This window comes from Meles meles, chromosome 10 (assembly GCF_922984935.1).
Source record: "Meles meles chromosome 10, mMelMel3.1 paternal haplotype, whole genome shotgun sequence".
NCBI lineage: Eukaryota > Metazoa > Chordata > Mammalia > Carnivora > Mustelidae > Meles > Meles meles.
In genome coordinates, this window is record NC_060075.1 from 69,936,134 (window position 1) to 69,963,731 (window position 27,598).

The window sequence follows — 27,598 nt, forward strand, 5'->3', positions numbered from 1 at the left end:
TTCTCTAAGCATAAGGACTGCATTTATATATTATGATCTTATTTTGATCAAATATTGAGTTTTACAGTTTGCTGGTTATTAGGAAGTCAAGTCACTCAAGGACTAAAACTGCAATTGGGATATGTCACCACTAGGTGGATACAGGTCCCACAGGGCTGTGAGTGTTTTCTTGCTTTTTAACCTGACTTCCTGTTCAGTGATGGTAGGTTTATCTGAATACACTTTTGGTTCTTCACAAAACCTCCGCTCTTTTACAACAGCTCAATGAGAACATGAGTTGCTAATACATGGAATAAGGGAAATTAAATATAAGCTGTAATACAATATTTTTTTCTCATTTTGTATATGGATTAATTATTAATGATAACTACTCTGAGGCTGATCCTTTTTCTAAACTAATTTCGATCTGCTCACTTGGAATCCTGTCCTGGAGTCAGACTTAACCAGGCTGGTGAGTGTCTCCCTGGCAAAACAATGAAGACTTAAAACAGCACCCACTACCATACCACCCACTCCCACTTCTCTTAGGCTACTCATAATTTTCATTAGTCACTTGGCTTTTCACAAATGGATTTCTGAGTGTGTAAGGAGCAGGGTCGAGAGAACCCCAACAGCTCTCTTCGTTTTCTGATCCTGGTTTTCAGGATTTTTATTCCATCAAGCAGAAGGCAGAGAAAGAGGGTGGGGAAACGTCATCTGATTTTTATTATTGCAAAGAGAGTAACTTCCAGTTCACTTAAAAAAATGTTTAAGGACACTGAAGGACTTTTCTGTGGCCAGTCTTGAGCTAGGCATTATGATACAACCGTGAACTAGACATAATGCCTGTATTCTAGTGGGAGATTCAGCAAATGAGAAAATAGCTAGCCAGCTAGCTAGGTGATAGATAGATAGATAGATAGATAGATAGATGGATGGATGGATGGAGTGATTAGAAGGAACTCAACAAAGAAACATGATCAGGGAATAATCTGGAGAAACCTACTTTCCCCCTGCCACACACAACTTTTGACAAGTGGAGAAAAGTCGAAAGAGTAGTATGGTGACCTAATGTATATCCTTCACTTTTGTTCACAAATCACCTTTTTGTCACATTTATCTTTCCAAATCTGTTTGAAAGCCGGTTGGAGATATGATAAACCCTCACCCCTGCCCATTTTAGCTCGCATCCTTTCAATGCCAGGCCATTCTCCTCCATAACCACTGTGTAATCCGGACACACACCTAAGAGCGTTAGTGATGGCGTTTGTCATGCCACCTGGTGTCTGATCCAAATTCAAATCCCCTTTAATAGTTGCTTATCCGTACATAATCCAGATGCCTTTAATAGTTGCTTTCCCTCCCAACCCCACCCCCAATCTGGAATCCAGTCAAGGTTCTCATTTGCTTGTTGTGTCTCTTCGCTGTCTTTTAATCTGGAACCGTTGCTCGGTCACTTGTTTGTTCCTTCATAACACTTGTTTCCAGTGCGGGCAAGATCCTCCGGAATGCCCTGCATTCTGAATTTATTTGATAGTTCCTCCCTGGAGTCTTTAGCTTAATTCAGTCAATATCGCTTGTATTTCCTGTGAAGTTTCCTGTAAAATTACTCAAGGCTCGATTAGATTCATTTAAGCAATTTTGACAAGAATATTTAACAAGTAATATGTTGTTCACTTTGCACTGTGTCGGAATATATGGACAGGTCGTTTCACTGGTTGTGATGCTGGATATGAATAACTGATTCCGGTGGTCACCACCGGATCACCTAGTTATCTTTTCCCGCCATGTGTAAATCCATGTGAATATTCTGGTCCCTAAAACATTTCCTCTGTTCGGTTGAAGCATCCATTAATGATTCTTGCCTGGATGATTATTATATCAGAGCTGCACAGTGGTGATTTTCCTATCATTTCTAGTGCTGATATTGGTGGGCTGCACTCTGTTAAAAACATTCTCTGCTCTGGTCTACCACTTACACTTGTCTGCATTGTCTCTCTTTTTTTCCGGAAATCGCTTGCTGACAGATCACAGAGATACTGTTTATTCTTTGTCACAGATTTCTGTCTTCACGTTTATCTCTAAAGTCAGGATAATACTCATTCTGTAGGAATTTAAAGGATCTAATCATTTTTTTTTGTTTGTTAAAAAACAAAATTCAACTAAGTACATTTTAAAGATCTTAACTGGCTTTATTCAATGAATCATGAAGTGGGCAGCATCCCATCTAGCAAACAGAAAGCAGATCCCATGAGCTGTACGAAATGAAAGACTTTGATAGGCAGAAGGCAGTGGAACCAGAAAGTTATCCTAGCAAAGAGACTATTTTTCAGGCAAGGTCACCTTTCTCTGGGGGAAGGCAGTCGTCTACCAGGCCGATGACCTTGCTAGTGCTGACTAGTTAATTCCAGACTGACTGATTGTGTTTACGTTCCTGGGTGAGGCAGTTAGGTTAGGTCTGAAGTCTCTGGTCATGTGCGCTTAGCACAAATGCCTCAATTTAGGGTCTGTTGTTTCTTTTTTAATAGCCTCCTTTGCTGGTTCCTGCACCTCGCTCAGAATAGAAGTGTAGTGGTTCCGTAGGGTCCAGAATCAGGTGCTCGTCCTCTTTCATCTCTTCTCATTCATTCTGGTGGTTGACATACCACCTGAGCACTGATTGCCCGAAATTAACATTGCCAGCTTGAACTTCGCCTTCATCTTGACTCTGTGCTTGTCCTTAGCCGTCAGAGACTCTACCTCATTCTAGCTCCAAGTGATGTTTCAAATCCATTCTCTGCCAACTCCACCAGCAGCTCTGTGGCTGAGCCCTCTGTTACCTCTGACCCGGAAGTGTTCTCCTAGTGGGCTCCTCTCTCCCGGGATTTGCCCTCTCTAAGCCACTTCCTACTCGGTAACAAAATACTCAGATCACATCATGTCCCGCCTGAAACCTTTGTGCTCATCCCATCTGTTTGAGAAGGGCTGCAAAGTGTTGTGTGATCTGGGCTCTGCTTCCCTCTCCAACTTCATCTGGCACCACTCTTCTCCCTAGCCACCTGGATGTTGCATGTCCTGGCGCTGTTTCTCCTAGAGCCTCTTTGCCTTCTCTTGTGGCCACAACTGACTGACCACTCCATAAAAGAATGCAGACAATTTTACTTTGTCTTTCTTTCCCTTCCTCGTCTCCTTCTTTTCTGTCCTCCTTCCTTTCCCTCCTAGAACTATATCTCCCTCCACCCCAAACGGAAGCTCCTTAAAGGCGAGGGTATCTTGTTGGCAATGGGTCTTCGGTGCCAAGTAAGCAGTTGTCCGTGCTCATCCGATATGACTAAATGTGAACAACAGGAATGTTCCTTCCCTCGCCTCCATCTCCCATGGCCCCATCCCACACTGTTGCAGGACACAGGGTCTAGTGAGGGGATGTGATCACATCTGGTATCTTGCCACAGCCTAAGTGTGACATGCGGTCTGTTGTTCTTTGAAACAAGTGTTCCCTTTGACACGTGAAGCAAGAGCAGCAGCATCTCCACATCATGTGCGTGAATTTATGCACTTTCATCCGCCCTGTGAGTCATTGTTTTCATAGGCATGTCTTCTTTCATGTTCCAAAGATCAAACTGATATAATAAGGTCTCCTCCTGTTATAATAAGTCTCCTCCTGTTCCATTTGCCCTATTTACAGGAAACCAGTTTGTTGGTTTCTTGTATATATCTTCTCAACTTTTTTAAAGATTTTATTGTTAAGTAATCTCTACACCCTACATGGGGCTCAGACTCACAACCCGAGACCAAGAGTTGCACACTCCACCAACTGCGCCAGCCAGGCACCCCTCTTTCCAATATTTGTATATAAAAACAAGCTGATATGAATATATATTCTTCCTTTCTCCCTTTATGTCACAGAAGGTAGCAGACTACATAGAGTTCTACATATTCCCTTTACCTAAGGATAATGTTTGGACATGTTTTTGTATCATTATGAAGAGATCTTCACTAATCCTATTTTATACCTGCCTAGGATGCCCTAGTTTATTTAACCAGTCCAATTACTCGCTGTTACAAAGTGCTGCAGTGAGTAGTTGTGTGCATACCTTGTTTTGTATGTGTGCAGGTATATCTATGAGATAAATTCCTGGAAATGAATCGAAAGAGGTTCAGTCTGGGTCCAAGGGTAATTTCACTTGAATGTTTGACAGATGCGTCATAACTCACTACAGGAGTTGTAACATTTTGCAATGTGTAAGAATTCCCCAAAGCATCACCAACAAGTTTTGTTGTCCAGTTTTCGCATGTTTGCAAAAATGACATCCCAATGTGTTTTAGCTTTCCTTCTGTTAGTACAGCCGAGTTTAAGCACACTTTCAGATATTCAAAGAAATTTGTGGTTATTTTTTCTGTGAACTTCCTTGTCTTTTTTTTTTTTTTAATTTGAGGATGTTGGCTTCTTCTTCTTCTTTTTTTTTTTTAAATCAGTTCCTAGGAGCTCTTCATGTGTAAAGGATGGAATTATTTTTCCAGTTCATAACTGTAAATCATCAGTTATGCAATTCTTGATAAGGTTTGGAAGCACAAGAAAATGATGTTTCTCATTAGAGCAGAAAGCAGTACACAGTTTTCAAGCTCCAAAATCATGGAAGCCAGCTATCCCATCCCTCCTAGTTTGAGCTGCAGGAGACATTACTCGGATTTTTCTCCTGAAAGAGCTAATGTAACAATAAACAAATTTATTTTAACAATAAGCAAATAACAAATTTATTGTGTGGACTCAGTTCAGAGCCTGAAAGTGATGATCATGATAAATGTGACTTTTTTGTTGTTCCACTTTGAAGAAAACATGAAGATTTTTCAAAAAATATCCTAATGGAAATCAGAGCTTTCAATGAATCCTCTGCTTTTCTATCTATTGCTCCTTGCCCTCTGGTCCCCAGATCCATGAATAGGTAACCCTCTCCACCAGATTCTCCACACCTAAGCCCATTCCTTAATTTGTCCCTGTTCTGTGCTGTTCCTCTGTCCACATCCAACCAGTTGCTGATACTATCAGCCCCCTTCCCAAATATTTCTCAAAGCCATACTGTTCTAAGGATGTTAGGAACTAATTAATCCCCATTGCTTCTCCAATTAGTTCCCCAAGGCCACCAACCATTCTTCCCATCTCCAGGAGAGGCAAGCTCCCTACCCCCTCCTTAATCCATTCTTACCACAGAGTGATGTTTCTAAAGCATCTGCTGGGTCATGTCACTCCTGTGGTTTCCCAAGAACCCTTGGGATATAATTCGACTTTCCTCACTTGGCCTACAAGGCCCTACCAACCTCTCGGGATTCATTTCTCACCATCTTCCTCATAGTCTTTTATGCTCTAGCCCAGTGGTCCTCAAAGTGTGGTTCCTGGACCAGTTACCAACAACATTACATGAAATCTTGTTAGAAAGGCAAATTCTCAAGACCTACCCCAAATCTAACAAATCACAAACTCTGGGGCTAACGTTTAGCATTCTGTGTTTTAACAAGTCTTCCAAGTGATTCTTACCACCTGGTTTGAGAACTCCTGCTCTGTCCTTACTGGACTTACTTCATTCTGGTTCTAATTCCCCAGAACTGTGCGGAAACCAGGCTGCCTTTCTCTGGGCCTCACCAACACTCCTTCCGCCTGATTAAATCCTACTTCTGGTCATGCGGTCAATCCCATTCACTGCCATGTAGAAGGTCCAGGGAACACAAGGCTTAAACCCAAATCTGTCACGCACAAATGTCTATTTCCAAGGAGGTGTGAAAATCATCCTAGGATCTGTTGTTCTGGAAACTCAATGAAGATCTAGCTCTGTCCTCCGTATTTCAACAAGCTATTTCAACAGGCATGTGACGAAAAGGTTTGGTCAGAGACAAAGTTTTGAAAGTAGGATTCAGTTCACCTCAGATCAAAAAGCAGAATCTTCCTTGTCAATAGGGTGGACACAGCAAACAAGAGTGTTCTAGAGTCGCCGCTATGGTCTTAACGTTTGTGTCTCCCCAAATTTCCTATGTTGAAAGCCTAACCACAAAGGAGATGGTATTAGGAAGTGGGGGCTTTGAGAGATGATTAGGTTATGAGGGTACAGCCCTCATGAATGGAACTGGTGCCCTTACAGAAAGGCCCCCTAGAACTCTCTTGCCCCCTCTGCCAGGTTAGGACACAGCAAAGAGACCACAGACTGGAAAATGGGCTCTTACCTGACAGTGAATCTGCTGGCACCTTGATCTTGGACTTCAGAACTATGAGAAATAAAAGTCTGTTGTTTATGAGTTTTTAGCTCATGCTTTTTTGTTACAGCTACCCGAATAGACTAAGACAGCCCAAACCCACTCCACTGGTGTGAGAACCTTGTTCTCATTCTTACTCTACACGGAGCAGGAGCTGCTTATATAATATGTCTTGCTAAGTGGCTTCCCCATGAATAATTATCTCTAGTATCTTGAGTTAATGAGTGAACTCTCCAGGTGCAGATTTAAATGGTGACGCTTGATACAGTGGTCTCCAAAGCTGGGAATCTTTTAATGCTAACTACCAGGGCTGGGGATTTGAATTACTGATTATGGTTTTCAAATGATAACTAACCACCGCTAAGGTTTAAAATTATGTAGGTACATGCACACACACACACGCATACACATCCTTACCTCTGCCTAAAGTGGAGAATGTTAAACCAGGTTATAGATGACACAACACCTGCAATAAATTGCCCAAGAATCTGCCTCTTCCCCTGTCCCTGCCTTCCTGCTATGCTGGGAGGCAGGGAACGCACTGATAAGGAACATGGACTCTAGAGTCTCTTGACCTGAGTCCAAATGGGGTACCTGACACTTCTTTGTTATGTAAGCAAGTTATTATTCAATCTCTAGGCCTCACTTTCCTTATTCATAAAGCGAGGATGGCAAGAAGGAATATGAGAAAACATGCAAAAATACATAGCACGTAGGACAATTATTACTATCTCATCATGCAGTCGGTGTCTCTGTTCCCAATTTGTCCTTACGCCAAGTCCAACATCTTGCACTCATCCATCTAATCAATCTTATAGAGCATCTATTAAGTACACAGTTGCGGGCCCGGCACTGGAAGACCCAGCGATCGATGGGACCGGGATCCGAGCCAACACTCTCACATGGAGGCTCAGATTTAATTGATGGTCAATGCTTATTGACTCCTCACAACGTGTAGTGTTAGGCACTTTGCACTCATCATGACATTTGATTTTAAGCCACCTATGAGGCAGATATTCTCCTACCAAAGAGGAATCTGAAGCATAAACAAGTTAGCTGGGCACATAAGGCTTGCTGGATCCAAACCCATGCAGCTTGAGCCCCAGGCCCTGCATGCAAGCCTGTACCAGACGTATGGACCCTTCACCTTTGGCAAGGTTCCTTTCTTCATCTCTCTCCTCTGGAAGCCTTATGAAAACAGCATTCAATTCTTCCTCTGTTTGAACTCTTAAATAGTCATCTTAAAAATAATTATCAGTACAACTCTAGATGTTACAGCCCTCCTTGAGTACAGCTTTCCTTCTTGCCCAGCCCTCACAGAAGCAGCATGGAAAAGGGCAGAGCCTCTGGAGCCCATGCCCTGACCTGCCACTCACCACCTGTGTGACCTAGGGCAAGTTACACAGCCACTCTGTGCCTCAGTTTTTCTCACCTATAAAACTGGGATAATGTTAACTGCCTCAGAGGTGGTCCTGAGAATTAGAAGAGAGTTAACCTAGGCAAAGTACTAAGCACAATGCAAGACACATGGTAGGTGCTGTGTAGGTGGTAGGCATTGTTACTCATGCCATAATTATGTATTCATACTGTAATCATGCGTCCCGTAAGTCAAAGGCCAATGTTTCTTGTCTTAATACCTGAGTTAAAGCTCTGGCAAATTCTTTTCCCTAAACAGTATTTACTCAGTTGAACTCAAAAGAACCATTATTTCTTTCTCTTGAAAAATAAAAACATCACGCTTGAAGATGCTACGTTGCTGTGTCTTCACTCCAAAGTCTCCCCCACCTCCAGCCAGACCTTTTCCTTCCAACCTAATCCTCACCATGAGAGGGGAAAATCCATCCTTTGCTGGTAGGAACTGAAGACGCAGAAAGAAGAATCAAGGGGTCTTTTGGAAGGCTAACTTCCACTTTGCTCATCTTCTTTTCCTTCACTCCCGCTGATGTTCTTTATCCCTTCAATGATGGGGACGGACGGCCACGAACATTTCGCAAATCCACCCAGTCAACAAACGGAACCGGGCACCCACCATATTCAGCATTCTGAGACAGGGCGGAAAGGCCAGGAAATAAGGCCCGCGCCCGAAATCTTGGAGAAGGGTGAGTTAAAGCTCTTGGCTGCGGTGATCTTTCAGTATCGCTCCGCCCACTGTCTCGGGATCAATGTTGCGGCTCATCTTTCGTCTTGCCTTCCAGAAACGCGAAGTTTTCGGCTCTGAACTCAGCTCCCCGCCGTCTCCTGACCCTTGGATTTCCGGTTCTGTTCATTCTGTTCATTCGAGGAGCTGAGGTTGAATTTCACAGCTTTTAGCCACAAACTTCCTCCGTCCTCCCACCGACGGATGGGTGTGTTCGTGCCAAAGCGGCGGTCCCGCGGGCTCTCTCTCTCCGGACGGGGAGCCTTGAACAGAAGGAGTCCCGCGAGGAAAGGGTTCCTTGGCCCGGGTGCGTGGAAATGGCCTTGAACTCTGGGCGGGGGGCGGGGCGGGGCGGGCCACCTGGACCTCAGCCTTAGCTCCCTGGCAGCGCACCTGCTCGGGAGGGGCGGGCGGGGCGGGCGCCATCCAGGGGGCGGGGCCGGGAGCCTGCCCGCCTCCCCCTCGGGAGTGCTGGGCACCCGCACGTCGCCACAGGGTATCCGGGCACCAGAGACAATGGGGAAGCTGCTGGTGCTGACCTTGCTTGGGGTCGGCTTCGCCCTAATCGGGGAGAGGTTAGTGGCGCTTAGGTGAGTTGGCATCTTGATGGGGGCATCCTTGGTACTTTCTCTCCCCTTCCAAGTTTCAAGGGCTGCCGCGTGCCACCTTCCTAAAGGGTAGGAAAGGGCATTTTTAAGAACCTCGCTCCTCAGTTCCACCCAGCAAGCTATCCCTTGAGAAACGCTGATGTGGAAAAGGGACCTGTTTGCCTTTCTTCAGATGGTAGAGCAGAAATGCCCTATTTATTTTCTGAAAGTCGTGCCTCTGACCCCCACCCCCTTTTCCAGGTTGCCCTTGGCATTCTGCTCTTGGAAAAGACAAAAATAATAAATAAATAAACTCCGTTGGAAGCGCTGGACCTGGAGGGGACCAGGCTGCCAGCTGGATGTTTACAGCCCACTCAGACATTGCCCAAGGCCAGTGGAACACTGATGAGCACTGGGAAACAGAGCTCATCCTAGATTAAAAGAGCTAGCCAGACAGCAGGGATATGAGCAGAAACGTGCAGGTGGTGACCACCGGCGTTATGCAGGTTAAAATTAGGACCTTTTGAAGTGGAAGATCTAGTGGTGATGAGCAGAAGTATCTCAAGAGAAGCCAATATACTGGGCTAGAAAGAAATGTTAGGTAGGGTATGCATTTCTGAGTGGATGTAAAGCTTCTGTTTGCCTTCACTTGTCTTTAAGTTGCTTTTATTTATTTCTCCAAGCAAAAGCTGATCTCAGAAGTTCACATTAGAATCTACTGAGAAGCCTGATGGCTTTTGTGAATACTTTCTAATTCAGCTTGAGAGTGTTTATTGTTACATTTGTTCCCAGTGCACCCAAGTGAGAGAATCATAAAAAATAATAATTACAAGGTAGATCGAGGGTGTATTGTTACAATAGTGACAGTAAGATAGGTCTAAGTGTAGAATCTTCCCGAATACAATCTAATAAAAATTTAAAATTATCCCTGGTATTTAGAAGAATAGTTCGCTGTGAAAACAGGAACACTATAGTGAAAAATAATTTGGCCAGTTGTACATTGTGGTCAGTCTGATGACCTTTATGCTCTTGCAAAATAAGTCAGTATAAAAACTTTTTTAAATAATGAAGTTAAAGCAAAAGCTACAGGGTTTAGCTATCAGGAGACACTTGAATTTGGGGAAAGCATTTCGGTGGGGAGGGGTCAAAAGACAAGGCTATCAGGAGTAAAAGGGAGCCAAAGTGCAGATTTTTAATAGATAATACTTCAGCAAATTAAATACTACTACTCTGTAAGTTTAAAGTAATAATACTGTCCAGTTACTTATATTATTCTACAGTATCATTTATCAGGCCAAAATGTTGTCCATGTATAATGGCATTTTAGGCTTTCAACTGGGTAAGATCAGCTGCTATAGTTCACATTATGTAAATAAAAGGAGGTACCTACTTACGTGTTATAGCATCCATACATGATGAGAAACACGGTTAATGAACACGAAAGTGATTAAAGGGGCGCCTGGGTGGCTCAGTAGGTTAAAAGCCTCTGCCTTCTGCTCAGGTCATGATCTCAGGGTCCTGGGATCCAGTCCTGCAACTGGCTCTCTGCTTAGCCAGGAGCCTGCTTCCCTTCCTCTCTCTGCCTGCTTCTCTGCCTACTTGCGATCTCTATCTGTCAAATAAATAAATAAATAAAATCTTTTTTAAAAAGGTGATTAAAGACAATGTTTAGACATCGATTTTGGATATCGTGCACTGACCTCCCGTGTTTTTATCTTCTATAGACAAAGAACTAATGCGTCTCGAGAAGTGAGGTCGATAGAGCCCCAGAGCTGCCACCTTATTGAGGGACTTGGTACGTATGTGACAGTGCCATTTCTTGGTCACTACCCACCCAACTGAGGCTGCCCACTAAATTAATTGCCTGCTACTCCTTAGAGTCTCCTGCCAGGGACTTCTGCTCCACTTTCTGAAGCTCCCTCATCCCAGTCTCCAGGGGCCCTCCTGAGTGTCCAAATCTGTGGCTTTCCCCCGTCTTTTTTTTCTTACTGATGTCCTCCATCATTTGAAGGACACCCTGTCCCTCACTGAATGCCCCTTCTGTGCTACTTGACTGCCCTCTCTGTCTCCTTTTGGGGCCCACCTTACTTCTTTTCTCTCTCCTTCCTTCCCCTTCACGGTATTCTGGGCTTCAAATATCAGTTTCCTTCTAAATTTATCTGCAAGTACCAAAAGAAATATGACCTAGCCTTTACCCTGAGGAACCTCACAGCTTACTCAGATTTCTTAAAAAAAAAAAAAAAAAAATCAAAACTCCATAGCTGCCTCCCTAACCTCTCAAACTGCAGGCCTCCTTTTCCAGTCTAAACTACTTTCCATTTCTGCCTTTTCCCTCATCCTTCACCCACAACTCTTCTAGACTTCCCCTACGTTTGGTAAGCCCATTCCCAGAGGGCCTCCGTCCATATGTAGGAGCCATGTGTTTTCCCCCTGTCCCTCATTGTCTCTTGAGACTTGTTGGTATCAACATCTTCTGTGGCCCACACAGGGCTGAGCTCACCCATTACTGTTACTGCTGTATTTGCTTCTCTGGGTTCCAAGCCCCCTTTCTCCCCGGCACTGCTACCAGACAAAGAGCTCCAGGCGAATTCTGCTCACTGTCTGGAGAATGTGCTTTTTCACTTTCTTCTGGTTGCTCATGAAATCCCCTGCACTGATTCCTTCCTCTTTGCTTGCTGAGGTTGGCTGCAAAGTTCTCTCTTGCCTCTGAACTTCCCAGTGCTCTGAAACTCTGATTCACTTACGACACTTACCACACATTTTATTTTATGGCTAGCAGTGTTCTCTCTCTCTCTCTCACTACCAGACTGTAAACTCCCTAGGGTCAAGGACTATGACTTATTTATCATTATGTGACAGGGTGACAGCATGGTTTATTGTGATATGAGTTTGTGTTTTCTTTTTCTTGGTACATATATTTCTTTATATATGATATATTTTGACTACATATACATATATGTATACATGGAGAGAAAGGGAGACAGAGACAGGGATAGAATAAGAGTCTTTTTTATTTTGGTTTTCTATCTTTGTTTTTCTCTTTTGGTTTCTAAAAAAAAAAGAAGAAGAAGAAGAAAGAAAGAAAAAAGAAAAGATAAAGTCGCTTTGGCCAATGGCTTCCTAGCACAAGGAAGAGGTTTGTGCTTCTGGCTAGAAACAGAAGGAACTGAGGACAAGCTGCTTCCTGACTTTTGTTCACGAAAACCTGAACTCTCTCAGAAGGTGCAGATGAACAAAGCATAAGAATATGTAGCTATTTTGAATAACAAGGAACCTTTTCCCGCTGCCTGGCAGCGTTCTGGGGGTGGAGCAGGACCCCAGAAAGAATGGCTGCAAGGTGTCTTTGGGGATGCTGAACCTTTTGTTATGTGTATCCCAGATCCTGTGCCCATCCAGGGCCTGGAAGTGGCAGAACTGTGTATGTTAAAGGGAACACACTGGCTTGACAGTGAGTAATTTGGTGGTGACTAGTATAGAATAAAGGCCAGATGGACTTCCCAAAATATTCTGCTTTTTAAAAACTTGCCACCTACGATATTTACACAACCCTGGCAGAAGACCCAGTAGTGACTGAGATTGAATTTCCCTTCGGTTTAGTGGAATATGGGTACAGGGTGAGATTTCATTTGCTTTAAAAAAAAAAAAAAAAAGGACATGTAACATTTGCTCATGTGTTTACTGTTTTGTGAAGTAATATTCATATTTATATCTCTCTCAAAAGCTAGGAGCTTGCCAAATAATGTAGTGGGGAAATTAGACTAGATTATTGCTAGAGCCTTGTCTGACTCGATGATCGTCGAATTCCAATAGAGTTGAGAAGCTAAAACTGGGGCTAATGTTGTAGGACAGATCAAAGTTCTGATTATCTAAATATTTTGAAAAGAATGGCTAAAATGGTTGGGAACGGGCTGAGAGCAAAAGAAAATAGCATTACCTCTTGTGTCTACCGGCATATCTCCGTCTTATATCTGGAGAACTAAACAAGTTTGTTAATAGGGCAATTTTTTTTTAAAGATTTTATTTATTCATCAGATAGAGATCACAAGTAGGCAGAGAGGCAGGCAGAGAGAGAGGGAAGCAGGCTCCCTGCTGAGCAGAGAGCCCGATGCAGGGCTTGATCCCAGGACACTGGGATCATGATTAATAGAGCAATATTGATACATCTCTAAAAATAATGCCTCTGCCTTTGTCTATAAACCTTCTGCTGAGTTCTTTACAAACATTGACATCACCCTGACAATCGATCTGTAAGGTGGGTGCTGCTTGCTGTCTGTCCTTGCTGATTAGGAAACAGAGACACAGCAGAATGAAGTGACTTGCCTAGTGGCCCAGAACCAGAGGGTGACAGACCCAGATTATGAGCCTGGATGGTTCTCTCCTATGCCTTGGATTCTTTGTCGTGTGACTCTGCCTCTCTTATCTACTGACAACACATTTTGTTATGGAAGTGTCAGGAAATAAAACGGCAGCAGAAAACCAAAAGTCTGAGATGCAAAATGGTGAAATATTAATAAGCAGAGCTGGCCAAAACAAAGCAGGCTAGATATTTAAATAAAAATCGCTGCTGAGAACACTTCACGAGACCCAACTATTTGATGAGTGAAAAGCTCTATGAAGCAATGGAAAACCAATAAGGATTTTAGGCAGGGCTTGGTAGGCAGTTAACAGAGCTGAAGAAGAATTCTGATTTGTGTTTTCTTCAAGATCTGGGCTTCTGTGGTTAATTTTATTGATGGAAGAAACTTTCCTCTTTTTGTTTTCCTTCCCATTATTCTTTCTGGGAAGAAAAGTTGAAAAGCGAAATAATTCTAACCTCCAGAAATGATATCTCATAGATCTTTTTGTATTGAGTTTCTCTTTTTCCAAGGCTTTGCGGGTCAAGGAGTGTTTTAACCAGGAAGTTAGTTGGCTGCCCTTGGCATCTAATTAAAGCTGCGCATGAAATTCGAATAGTTTGACGGGGGCTCTGCCCTTGGCAGGATTAGGAAGTAAACAGCCATTGTCTTTGGTGTCTTCCTATCTTCCCCACCATCCCTTTTCCTCTCCAGCATCTTTCCCTATCTCCAAGATCTGTTTCTACTCCATTGTAGGTCGCTTTTGTTTTCTTAGTTGGCTGTCAGAATCTTCTTTTCAAGATGGGAAATCGTGATAATATTAATTGATCATATGTTTTGTTGTGACATATTCTCAGGGTGCCTGTAGAAAATGATCAATAGTCAAGGAGGCAAAATTATGCTGCATAGAGGGTTGACAGTTTAAAAAGTAGTAGACATCTACTCATGAGACTGGTTTTAGACTTATGGATGGGTTTTTTTATTATAATTTTTAAAAATTTTTTGATAAATATATAATGTATTATTAGCCCCAGGGGTACAGATCTGTGAATCGCCAGGTTTACATACTTCACAGCACTCACCATAGCACATACCCTCCCCAATGTCCATAACCCCACCACCCTCTCCCTCCACGCCCCCCCCCCACCGCAACCCTCAGTTTGTTTTGTGACATTAATAGTCTCTTATGGTTTGTTTCCCTCCCGATCCCATCTTGTTTCATTTGTTCTTTTCTTACCCCCCAAACCGCTCACATTGCATCTCCACTTCCTCATGTCAGGGAGATCATATGATAGTTGTCCTTCTCCAACTGACTTATTTCGCTAAGCAAAATACCTCTAGTTCCATCCATGTCATTGCAAATGGCAAGATTTCATTTCTTTTGATGGCTGCATAGTATTCCATTGTGTATATATACCACATCTTTTTTATCCATTCATCTGTTGATGGACATCTAGGTTCTTTCCATAGTTTGGCTATTGTGGACATTGCTGCTATAAACATTTGGTTTGGGCGGGGTTTTAATGATAGTTGTGCACAGGCTAACGAGTATGTGGGGAGCACCCAGGGGAGGGTGTCCTGGGAGCTCTTACTCCCATGGGTGCCACTGTTGGCAAGATGCACTGTGTTCTCACGCCAGGTGCAGCGTAGTGGGGGAGGTGGGGAAAGAGGGGTGGGAATACCGTGCAATCAGCCGGTGACTCCTTTCCACATCTGAACAGAAAGTACTAGCATCCCTGTGCTCTGGATTAAGTCAGTAAATAAAGACAAATCCAACACCCCAAGAACACACCCACTCCTACTGTAGCTGAATTACTGAGGTGGTTTAATGCTGTCAGAGCACGTGTTAAACGGTGTTTAGAAGATAAAAGGACCAGACTAAAGAGCACACAACTCAGGACACCTTATGCTCAGAAATTAACACCCACTTGTTCAACTCAAAGACAAGACAGAGATCAAGAAACTAACATGGTTTTTCTTATTTAGTCAGTCGACCAGCTTTTACTGAGAGTTTTTGTAGTGAAAAGGCAAGAATGACGTTGGGTGCGAAGCTGGAGTGCTGAATGAAAACTGGTCCTTGTTTCCAGGAGGCTGACTGGTAGGAAATCAACATGTCAGCAGAAGGGTGCCGCCCAGGTGTGAACAAAATGTCTTGGCGGAGGGGGTCTCAAGTGACCCTATATGTATGTAACATGGCTGGGAGAACTAAAGGGAACTGGAAGAGGCTGCAAAGGCTGAGGAGGTGGCCCCCAAGCTCTTCTCTAGAGCCTGTGATACTCAGGCAAGGGGAGGAGAAAGTGGCGTGGGAGAGGCATGGGTTATCAAGAAGGGAGCGGCACATGCTCAGGCAGGTGAACGAGGCTGACACATTTCAGCAACTAGCCAGGCAAGAACTGTGGCACAGTTGTCTGAGAGTGGAGGGTGGGGACCAACAAACCAAGACGGGAGCCAGCATGTGGAGAATTGGGAATCCAGACCAAGAAGCTTCAGATTTCTATGGCTAACTCTGGGACACCTCCGCAGGGTTTTAAGCAGGAGAATGACGAGATCAACTCTGCAATTTAAAATGCTGACTCTCAGCAGGTGCAGAGAGTGGTAGCAGGGGAACAGAACTGACCTGTTAGGAAGCTACTGTGCAAATCCAAGGGGCAGTTCTAGAGCTCGAATGACAGTGATCCATTGGATTCAGGGAGTAAGGAAAAAGAAAGCATCGAAGATCACTTCAGGTACTTCAGGGGATGGGTACTTGGGGGATGGAAGTGCCATCCACTGAAATCAAAATATAAGAAATGGAGCAGATTCAAGGGGGAAGTGTCCAGATCAGTTCGGGACATGTTAAATATGAGGAATGAGACAGCTAGGTAGGAATGCCCACTGTGCAGGTGAATACAAAGGTCTGGAAATTGGCAGAACAATTTGGGCTTGATTTGGAGATTAGAGAGTCAACAGCATATGGGTAGAAGTGAAGCCAGGGGACTGCAGTAGATTGCACAGGCAGAAGGGACGCTGTGGCGTAAGAAACAGCCAAAGACAGGGCCTCGAGAATATCCGTGTCCAGAACAGAACTGGTTAGGAAAATAGGGCAAAAGGCAACCGAAAAGCAGTGTTCAAGAGAAAAAAAGGAAGAAGAAGAAGAAAAAGTTGGCTCAAAAATTAACCAACCCGTATTCAATGTGATTTTTTAAATTGCTTTATTCAATTTGCTGGGTTCTCCCCATGTCTGTTTTACTCCACATGGAAAGAGCACTAAGTCTTTCAAGCCCTTAAGATACCATAGATAGATAAATCCTGATTAACTGGAATATTTAGAAAATATTAATTAAATATTAATTTTCAAGTTACTAGTTGGGGATTAGTTTCAGTGAGTGAATATATAATTAAATCTCCCTCTGTTCTCTAATTTTCAGTGCCCATTGCTCATTGCTCTGTTGATTCAAATTTGCATTTTATTTGACTTTGTCCCACTTTTCTTTTCCTCCCTCCCTCTCTTTGCTCAACTGCCTTTTGACACACTAGTCACGCATTACTCCAAGCAACATTTTCCCCACATGTACCAGTCACCGTAGCTGTGTAACAAACCACCTTAAATCCGAGTGACTGACTTAAATGATGTTTATTTTGCTCATGAATTTGCAATTTTAACATGGGTCAGTGGACACAGCTCATTGCTGTTCCCATTTGCATGAGCTTGGGTGACTCAACGGTTGAGAAATGAAGTGACCTGTGACACCTCCAGTGTCTTCTCTACCTTCTGTAGTCCTTGTAGAGTCGCTCCTCTATAGCTTCAAAGTACCCAGGCATCCTACATTTAAGTTTAGGGTTCCCAAGGCCCAAGCTGACAGATATAGAGAGAAGAAGGGAAAAGAAGGGAAAGGTGGAAGGGAAGTGAGAGAGAGAGAGAGAGAAAGAGATTGAGAGCGAACCAGCAGCAACTGTGGTTATGACTTTACCTTGTATACCATATGGCATCACTTGTACCTCATTTAGTTTGTCAAAGCAGTTACCATTAATCCACCCAGACTCAAGGGGAGAGAACTTGCCTCCTGATGGAAGAACATGACCATCCCATTTTAAGAAGGGCATGTGGCGATGATCCATGTTGGTTCTCCCGTATTTGTAAAATAGAGTTTGCCACACTAGGTAACCACTAACTTTACCCTCAGTCCTGCCTGTTTGGGACCCCATCCTCTGTGGGTCTATCTCTCTATTAGGAGACTTGTGAGCCCCCTTTTCATCCTGTTCATGGTCATAACTTACTTCTTATCCATCTCTTTCCAGAGACAAATGCTTAGGGCCATCTCTTAGTGAGAAAGAGAGCTGATTAAATTGTTCAAATTTACCTATATTTGGTAGTCTTTCCTAAGACCTATTGCTTTCATAATGGATAACAATCACCAGAATTTCCCAATATGATTGGGTAATGGTATATTTTTAGACCTCAACAAGTTGGAAGAGAGAAATGTTTGGCTGAGAGGACTTTAAGACACCCTCACAAAGATGACTTTCCAAATGTTATAAACCCATCTGCACATCAGTCTTCTATGGGGAATAAAGTTGAATCTCTCAGGGCATATCCTAGAAGTTGTTATTTAAAGAATAAATCTAGGTTATGACTTTATTTTATCGTTATTTGCTTTTTTTCTCCTGATAATTGAATTCTAAAGAAAGAATTTAATATGTAGGGAATCTGACCCAGGTTTTACTGTAGAGTAGCATGCCTATGGGATTCCTGGAAGTTAATGTAGTTTCCCAAGTAAATAGTTGAAAAAGTTAATGTATTTTTCAAAAGAAGTCTAAAGTTTTGTCTGGGAGGTTGACTTTTTAAGCCTTCATTCACGCATCTTCCTGATCCTCCACTTCTTTTGCAGAAAATGGCTCTGAAGACATTGATATACTTCCTAGTGGGCTGGCTTTTATCTCCAGTGTGAGTATTTTCCACGCCCCTCAGATGTTCAGCTCAATAGCCAAATAGATACATTAACATTGCAGACTAGGGCTGCCTGATGGATCCCTACACGCTCATCCCAACTGTGGTTAAAGCAGTCAACTAAAAAAGCCAAAACAGGATTCCAGATGGCTAATTGGATTACCACAGGAATGCCCAGGTTTGCTTGCCCCCATGTGGGTAGCTCCCTATGGGGTTACAAATCCAGTAGGGTCTCAGTAAATGTCTATTCATTTCCATTTGATTCCTAGACGAGTCTTCAGATTTGTCCTATTGGTGTCCCTCCCCATCATTGCCCTATTTTGCTGGACCTGAGTTTCCGGTTGTTATGTCCTCACTAACTGGTATTACCTCTATGCCTGCCCATGTTTGGGATTTGGGCGATATTTGTGAATCATATGTTGACCGTGTTACTCAGTTCGAAAGCCTGCCCATTTTCCATCTTGGGTTCCCTGCCATTCCTTCCAACTTTCAAAGACTAGTAAAAGAAGGACCTGCTTTTTATTTCCAATACCACCTTCACAGGTTTGGGGTGGTCCGGAAGCTATGTAAAGGTCTGATAAATAAATATAAATAAATTAAATACAAGGTTGAAACACATATGGTGTGAAGATAATGAAAATTGCCATGTATTTATTGAACAGTTGAAGGTTGGAATGCGGCCTAAGATTCTGAACAAGCAAAATGATTCCATTTTCAATGTGAACTCAGATTTCTGGGATTGCATGTCCTAAATATTCCATTTTAACCAATAGGATACTACCAAATACCATGAATTTGAAAATCTATATCTTTTTGGCTAAAAGGGGACGCATATAATAACACTTAAAGGCCTGAGTGTCTAAATTCTCAAGTACGCACAATATAGTAAGGTTTCTTTTGGATTTTAAATTGCTGCTGGTGAAATGTGTTGGGGTCGGGGGGCGGGCATGAGAGGGATTTTATTTCCTTAGTTTTCCTGCAAAACCAAAACTAAAGCAAAAGCTGTCTAGAAAAGCTTTTCCTTTGTTGTCTTAAATTTTCTATTGTCAATTTAGATGTTCAGTGTTATGCCACATAGACTTTTAAAAATGATTATTCTGTAACTGGGAGATTTCTCTGCTTTAGGAGGAAATTTTTGTAGGTCCAGCTGTATGCTTCTTTTCTATTTTCGCCGGAACTAAAAGTACTGGACGGTCGCCGTACAGAAACTAGAGATTTTAACGGAGAAACATTAACAGGGGGCTGTCAGTCATAGAGCCCTTCTTTGCAAACTAACAAACGACTCCTAGGCTAAGGAAGAAGTTTTTTGCTTATTTTCAATCTCTTTGCACTGCAGTGAATTCAAGTCCTTGTTCTTGGTTTTTCCTCTCTCCCTTCCTTGCCTCACAAGTCCTTGTTCTTGGTTTTTCCTCTCTCCCTTCCTTGTTTGCAAGCTGCTGCTGTAGTGAGAAATTCTGCGTGACATTGGTAGTCAGTCTATAGAGAGGTGCCTAGTGGGCTATTCGCTTCCTCACCGTGGGACTTGGCATGCTTCTCTTTGCCTGCCTTCTTCACACATGACAGAGCCAGCCCCTCATTCTCTGTCAGGCTTTCTGTGGCCACAAATGTAGGTCAAGTTTGTTTGCAATGTCTTACCCTTATTTATGTAATAAATCATTTCTATTTTGAGAACATGCAGTCTTTGAACTAGCTGGCTGTGCCTTTGTTTGCACCCAGGCTACCAAGATACTTGCTAAGGTGGTCTTCCTTGAGCTGTCTTCCCGAGTAACATTCTCCACTGTTAAACCTTTCTTGATTGTGTGTCAGGAAGAGTGTACAATTAACGATGTGAGTGACTTAGGCAATTCACTTCTCTGGGCTTAATTTTCCTTGGTTGAAAGGGAAGAGTTGGATGTCTCTGATATATTTTTTTTAAAAGATTTTATTTATTTATTTGGCAGAGAGAGATCACAAGTAGACAGAGAGGCAGGCAGAGAGAGAGAGAGGAGGAAGCAGGCCTCTTGCTGAGCAGAGAGCCCGATGCGGGACTCGATCCCAGGACCCTGAGATCATGACCTGAGCCGAAGGCAGCGGCTTAACCCACTGAGCCACCCAGGCACCCTCTGATATTTTTTGTTCATTATCACCATGACCTAAGTTGCTGGGCTTGGCAGCCTGACTCTGAGGAAAGGGTAGACTGGAAGACTGAATTTCATGGCCTGAGAGCACTGGAGAGAACAGTGATGCCCTTAACTGAGAGTAATAGACACAAATGAGAGGCAGGATTCAGGGAGAGAATGCTGATTTTGGTTTTGTCAATTTGATTTAGAACTGCTGTTAGGAGGAAGTTGGAAATGCAAGCTAGAGCTCCAGAGATAGGTTCCAGGTAAATGGGCAGACCTGAAGATAATTGGTATAGAAGAAATATCTGAAGCCTTAGGAATAAGATCTGCAAGGGAAGAGTATAGAGCAAGAAGAAAAGAGGGATGGATGAGGATAGAAGGAGGAAGGGGCAGAAAGAAAAGCAGGACTTCTTTCTGGAAAGTCTGCTTTTGACTTCTTGACAAGGAATAAAGGGGTACATCAGAGTTTGAGATGCCATGGAGACACAGCTAAGGAAAGGGGGAGGGGCTATCCAATGAGATATTCTGGAGAGCACTGGTATGACCTCGATGAGGTGCTTCGACAAACTGGTGAGAGTTGGAGCCATTCAAGGCAGGCAACAAGACCAGGTGATGTTTCTAAGAAAGCAGACAGTGAGAGCTGAAGGCAAGTAAATATGCGTTTGAAGGAGTAGTAAAATTAGAAGATTTGTCTCAAGGAAGGAGAAGTGAGCAATTCTTAAGGCAAATGAAAGGAGCACTGGTGAGAAATGGGGGATAAAGCAGGAAAGAGACTTTAAGTTCTAAAAACAGGTCCCCGAGAACAGGCAACCACGTAAGCAGGTGGGGGAAATAATCCACTTAAGAATAGAAGAGGGCGAGGATGTGGAGAAAGGGAAACCCTCTTACACTGTTGGTGGGAATGCAAGTTGGTGCGGCCACTCTGGAGAACAGTGTGGAGATTCCTTAAAAAATTAAAAATAGAGCTTCCCAAGACCCTGCAATTGCACTGCTGGGTATTTACCCCAAAGATACAGATGTAGTGAAAAGAAGAGCCATCTGTACCCCAATGTTTATTGCAGCAATGGCCATGGTCGCCAAACTGTGGAAAGAACCAAGATGCCCTTCAACGGATGAATGGATAAGGAAGATGTGGTACATATACACAATGGAGTATTTTGCCTCCATGAGAAAGGATGAATACCCAACTTTTGTAGCAACATGGACGGGACTGGAGGAGATTATGCTGAGTGAAATAAGTCAAGCAGAGAGAGTCAATTATCATATGGTTTCACTTATTTATAGAGCATAACAAATAACATGGAGGACATAGGGGATGGAGAGGAGAAGGGAGTTGAGGGAAATTGGAAGGAGAGATGAACCATGAGAGACTATGGACTCTGAAAAACAACCTGAGGGTTTTGAAGGGGCGGCGGGGGGGGGGGGGGGGGTGGGAGGTTGGGGAAGTCAGGTGGTGGGTATTATGGAGGGCACATATGGCATGGAGCACTGGGTGTGGTGCAAAAACAATGAATTCTCTTACACTGAAAAGAAATTAATAATAATAATTTTTTAAAAAGAACAGAAGAGGGAAACTCTATCCTTAAGAGAAGAGGAAGAAAGGAAGAAAATTGATAAATTGAAGAATTACCAAGATAGAAAGGAGGGAATCAGAGGAAATTCATGTTGAGTGGCATGGTTTTATCTTTGGAAAAATAGGAGATAAGATCATCCATTGAGAATAAAGAGGAAGAAGGTGGGTGCTCTGGAAGATAATAAAATAAACTGAGGTGGATACCTGGGGAAGTGCAATAGATTACTCTTGGAATGAACAAAAAGATTGACAAACAGTATTGAAGGTCTGATTGAAGTTGGGATAATAACTTTGCAGAGGAAGTTTCCTACCTGATTTCAGACTGGCCCTATCTAAGAGCTAGACCAGGGAAAGGGGAGTCGGTGGGAATCTCTCCTCCAGGTGAGGCTGACCTAAGAAAAAAATGAAGCCAGAATCGTGTGTCCTTGGGTGGCCTTCCGCAATGTCATTGTTGGCTGGGGGAAAGCCAGGGTTCTGGTAATAATTAGGGATAGAAGAACTGTTCTTTAAAAAACAAACAAACAAACAAAAAACCCCCTCAAAGTTGTGTGTGAGGTTGTTTGCAACTGAAATTTGACTCCCCCAGGGGTAGGGTGAAGGACAATGGAAGGGCTATTATTGTAAGTAAGTGTGGGGAGATGTGTATGAGGGTTTATAAAAAAAGGAGGGGAAAGGGGCGCCTGGGTGGCTCAGTGGGTTAAAGCCTCTGCCTTCGGCTCAGGTCATAATCCCAGGGTCCTGGGATCAAGCCCTGCGTCAGGCTCCCTGCTTCCTCCCCTCTCTCTCTCTGCCTGCCTCTCTGCCTACTTGTGACCTCTGTCAAATAAATAAAATCTTTAAAAAAGGGGGGGAAGGGGAAAGGAAGACAAGATAGAGTAAGAAGGACATCATTTAAATTGACTATAAATGGAAATGAGGGTACAAGAAAAGATATAACACTGTTGATGTTAATATATATCAGAGTGATGGGGGAGGGTGTCAGGGAGGAAGAGGTTTTGTCATTGGTGTATCACAAACCAACTCCCAATTTCCACACAATGACCTGGGATGCAGCAAAGGCCCATTGTCTATTATTGGTTAAAAGACCACATAATTGGTCCTTCCAGGAGAAAGAACCACTCTCCGAGTTACTGACATAACCTTTTTGCAATATTTGAAGAAAAGGATTCATGTCCAAATTTTCAGACATTATATAGGGACAACATAGGTCAGAAATAGTCAACTTTAGGGGCACCTGGGTGGCTCAGTTGTTAAGTGTCTGCCTTTGGCTCAGGTCATGATCCCAGGGTCCTGGGATTGAGCCCTGCTTCCCCCCCCACCCCTGAGAGAAGCCTGCCTCTCTGCCTACTTGTGATCTCTCTCTCTCTCTCTCCATCAAATAAATAAATAAAATCTTAAAAAAAAAAAAAGAAATAGTCAGCTTTATGTTACTGGTTTCCCTATGTGAATTCTTGGCTGCTTCCACTCTTTGTGACTATCTAATACAACGAATATAGGGGTGGGAGCAATACAATGAAAGCATGGACCCCTTCTCACTGCTTTAAGGAGGGTTAGTTGCTGACTATCAGGACTATAAAGGACAGACTCTCGGGCTTAGCAATCCTACACTTTTTCTCATTTTATAAATGAGGAACCAGAGGCATAGGCAGACCGAGGGACTCACACAAAGTAACCCAGCCTAGTGTCTTGCATTACACTTTTTGGCTTCACCCCTTCTCTCTATATGAGTAATTGAATATGGGTTCTTCCCACATTCCCATTCCCATTCCCAATAGCCCCAGTGTCATTGGTAATCCCTCAGATCGGACAATGGCCTCAGTTGACAGAGTGAAAAATCCCAGAAATCTAAAAGAAATGCAGAGTCTTGAATATTTTTGTTAGGCTTTGAGATTTGAGCTCCCATATGAAATATTGTGAAGCAGATATATGCACTACTTATTTTATATTTTTTTACAGGGATTAAAATATCCAGGCATGCCAAACTTTGCACCCGATGAGCCAGGACAAATTTTCTTGATGGATCTGAATGAGGAAAACCCAAAAGTCCAGGCACTTAACATCAGTGGTGATTTTGACAAAGCATCATTTAACCCACATGGAATCAGTACTTTCATCGACGAAGGTAAAGCCCGAATGTTTAAAAATAAGGGGTAAATGAGGGAAATAAAAGACACTCAACCTCCACGACTCAATGTGTATGTGAAAGGAAGGAAAATTCTACTTTACCAGAAAAAGGGATATTTGTAAGATAATAAGTGTGTACCAAACATTTGTAAACCCCACATTAAAGAAGGTAGTCATTCCTTCTTCCTCTTATCTCCTTCACTTTCCATTTGGCCTTCAAAACCAGTTTGGAGATGGTTCTCAGAAATCTAACATATAAACTCAAAGTCCTTTGAAAATAATTGTGTGTGACATTAGAAAACATTACATGAAAGAAAACAAGATAAACTAGACTTCATCAAAATTAAAAACTTTCTGTTTCAAAAAACACCATGAAGAAATAGCCCAAAGAATGGAAGAAAATATTTGCAAATCATATATCTGGTAAGAGGCTTGTATCAAGAATATATAAATCATTCTTACAACTCAACAACAAAAAGACAGCCCAATTAAAAAAAGGACAAAGATCTTAGTAGACATCTCCAAACAGATATGCAAATGGCCAATAAACACATGAAAAGATATTTAATATCCTTGGTCATTAGGGAAATGCAAACCAAAACCATAAAGAGATGACACTCCCTTCCCACTAGGATGGTGATAATAATAATAATAAAAAAGCAGACGATGACAAATGTTGGCAAGGATATGGAGAAATTGGAATGCTCACACTTTGTTGGTGTGGCCCATTTTGAAAGCATTTTGGCCATTCTACAAAATGAACACAGAGTCGCCATACGATCCCCGAACTCCACCCCTTGGTATGTCCCCAAGAGAACTGAAAACATAGGTCCACACAAAAACTTATACACAAACATTCATGGCAGCATTATTCCTAAAACCCCAAAGGCAAAAATAACCCAAATTCTCACCAAGTGATGAATGTATTTACAATGGAATATTATTTGGCAATAAAAAGTAATAATGTTCTGACATATACTACAACATGGATTAACTCTGCAAACATTATCCGAAGTGAAAGAATTCAATCACTAAAGGCCACATAGTGTATGATTACATTTATATCAAGTGTGCAGAATTGGCAAATTCATAGGAACACGAAGTAGCTTAGCTGTTTGCAGGGGCTGGGGGAAATGGGGAATGATATCTAATGGGTTTGGGCTTTCTTTTTTGGGTGGTAAAAATGGTCTGGAGCTAGAGAGTGGCTACGGTTGCATAACTCTGTGAATATACTAAAAACCACTAAATTGTACATTTTAAAAGCTCGAGTTTAACAACAATGGTTTATATCACACAAAAACTGTTGCAAAAAATCTAGGTTATTTATACATTGTACATACTTTAGCACAATGGTTTCTGGTGTGATTTGCTACTTGTTCACAGTTCATCATTCCTGACTAATTTAATTTTTAGATATTTGTGAGTCTATAGGGCACATGGGAAATAAAAACAGTGAGACCTTACTCATAGTAGCTATGTGAAGGGAAGGCCAAATGAAGTGTGGCAGTTCAGAATTTTTAAAGAAATTGTGTGTTTTCTTTCAAATATGTACAAGAGTTACAATGTATTGTTAAGAATACATTTGTTGGAGTGATTTTATTGAATAAAAAATGAATGATTAATAATTATTAATCTACTCATCCAACAAATCTTTATTTAATTCCTTTGGTCTGCACCAATAGGTTTGTTGACTTTTAGTAAGTGGGTTCCTTTTAAAATTTTCATATATAATTTATTATTCCTCAAAATAAAACACTGGGCCCAACTTTGATACTTCTCTTCTTCCTTCCCCATTCAGTCACCTAGTTCCAAAGTTCTGTCCAATTTACCCTTCAACTATGTCTCCAAGCTGTCCACCTCTCTCTGTCCTCGATGCGTCTGTCCCATCCCAACCCCCCAGCATGTCTTCCCTGGATTCTATAATGGCCCCCTGACTAGACCTTCCCTCTTATACCACCTCCATCCATTTTCATAAGCAAGAGTTATTTTTTATGCAAATCTCATCATGTCCCTCCCTTCCTAAAATTCGCCATATTGTTTCCATTACTCCAGAGAAAAACCTCAGTTCTCCAGAGTGGGTGGGAAATGACCTGTGTGTATTCTGGCATGGGCATGTGGGTGTTTTCTCCAACCTCACCAGATACCATCTTCCCCTTGACTCCCTGGACCAACCACACTAGATTTCCTTTAGACCTATAAAATGGTCCATGCCTCAGGCCTTTTGCATTTGCAGTTCCCCCTGAATGGAATGTCTTTCCACCACTTCTGACTTATTCTTCCTCATCATTTAGGCTTCAGATTAAATGTCACCTTCTCAGGGAGCCTTTCTACTATCTTGTTTCCCGGTGTGAACCTTATTATATTTCTTCTCAGTATAGTCCCTCTTTTAGCACTCATCAAAATGACAATTAAAGTTTTTTATTAATATTAAATGATACCAACTTTCTTTCCTTCTACTGTTGCCCTGTAGTGAGCTCCTTCACATCTTTGGATCCAAGCTTGTCACTGTTTAAGTGGGTTCCACTCTATGAAGAAGACATCTCCCCTTTCCAGTATTCTTGTATTTACTATTTCCTCTGTGTTCTCTTCTCTAGAATATAATCACCATAAAATCATGTGTGACTTGTTTATTGCTGGATTCCTATAGTCTAGAACAGTGTCTGTTGCATAGTAGGTGCTCTATGAATGTGTGTTGAATGAATAAATTAGTGAGGCCCATGAGACAGGGCAGATATTAACACTCAGTTTTATAGATGGAGAGAAATGGAGTTTGAAGAAATGCAGCGACATGTGACTTCACATTTGTCATTAATAAAAGGCAATTCCAGAAGTAGAACCCAGGTGGTCTTCTTTCTAATCCTATACCCCTTACTTGGGTGAAATTAGGGCTCCAAGCTCTGTTTAAATTATTTGAGTCACCATCTTTTTGCCTGACCCTCCCCCCAACACCTTCATTGGAGAAAGTATAATGAGTGATCCGATTAACCTGGAGCTATTTTACTGTATGGGATAATGTTAGGGGTGAATTATTATTATTATTATTATTATTATTATTATTATTATTGAGGCATGGGCAGTAGGTGCTTGTTTTTTTTCTTTTGTTTTGTTTTTGTTTTTTGAGATGGAACCAGTTTACAGATTAACCCTCAAGCATTTAATCAGACTTTCAGAAGCTGAATATATTATGGTTGCAATCTTATTTTAGTTACTAGTCACTTCCCTTAATTACGCATTTATTTTTTTTTAAGATTTTATTTATTTATTTGACAGAGAGAGAGATCACAAGTAGGCAGAGAGGCAGGCAGAGAGAGAGGAGGAAGCAGGCTCCCTGCGGAGCAGAGAGCCTGATGCGGGGCTCGATCCCAGGACCCTGAGATCATGACCGAGCCGAAGGCAGCGGCTTAATCCACTGAGCCACCCAGGCGCCCCTTAATTATGCATTTAATAACGGCAAAACATTACTCATAAATCAAAATGGAATGAGAAGACAAAAGCCAAAAATTTTCTTACTGAGCATCTGTTATATGGAAGGAGGGGTCCAGTAGAAGCCTAAAGAAGGGGTAAAACCAGGGCAGCACACATAATGCTCACGCTGCGTCTGACAACAGTGTCT

General features: G+C 42.4%; 1 protein-coding gene across 1 annotated transcript in view; it reads left to right on the top strand.

The window, feature by feature from the left end:
- Positions 1 to 8,805: 8,805 nt before the first annotated feature.
- Positions 8,806 to 27,598, top strand: part of PON3 (paraoxonase 3) — a 28,869-nt gene continuing 10,076 nt past the window's right edge. Inside the window, exons 1-4 of the mRNA XM_046020132.1 lie at positions 8,806 to 8,928; positions 10,650 to 10,720; positions 18,128 to 18,183; positions 23,818 to 23,983. Of these exons, the coding sequence (XP_045876088.1) occupies positions 8,855 to 8,928; positions 10,650 to 10,720; positions 18,128 to 18,183; positions 23,818 to 23,983 (367 nt within the window). The 5' untranslated portion in view covers positions 8,806 to 8,854. The remainder of the gene's footprint in view (positions 8,929 to 10,649; positions 10,721 to 18,127; positions 18,184 to 23,817; positions 23,984 to 27,598) is intronic.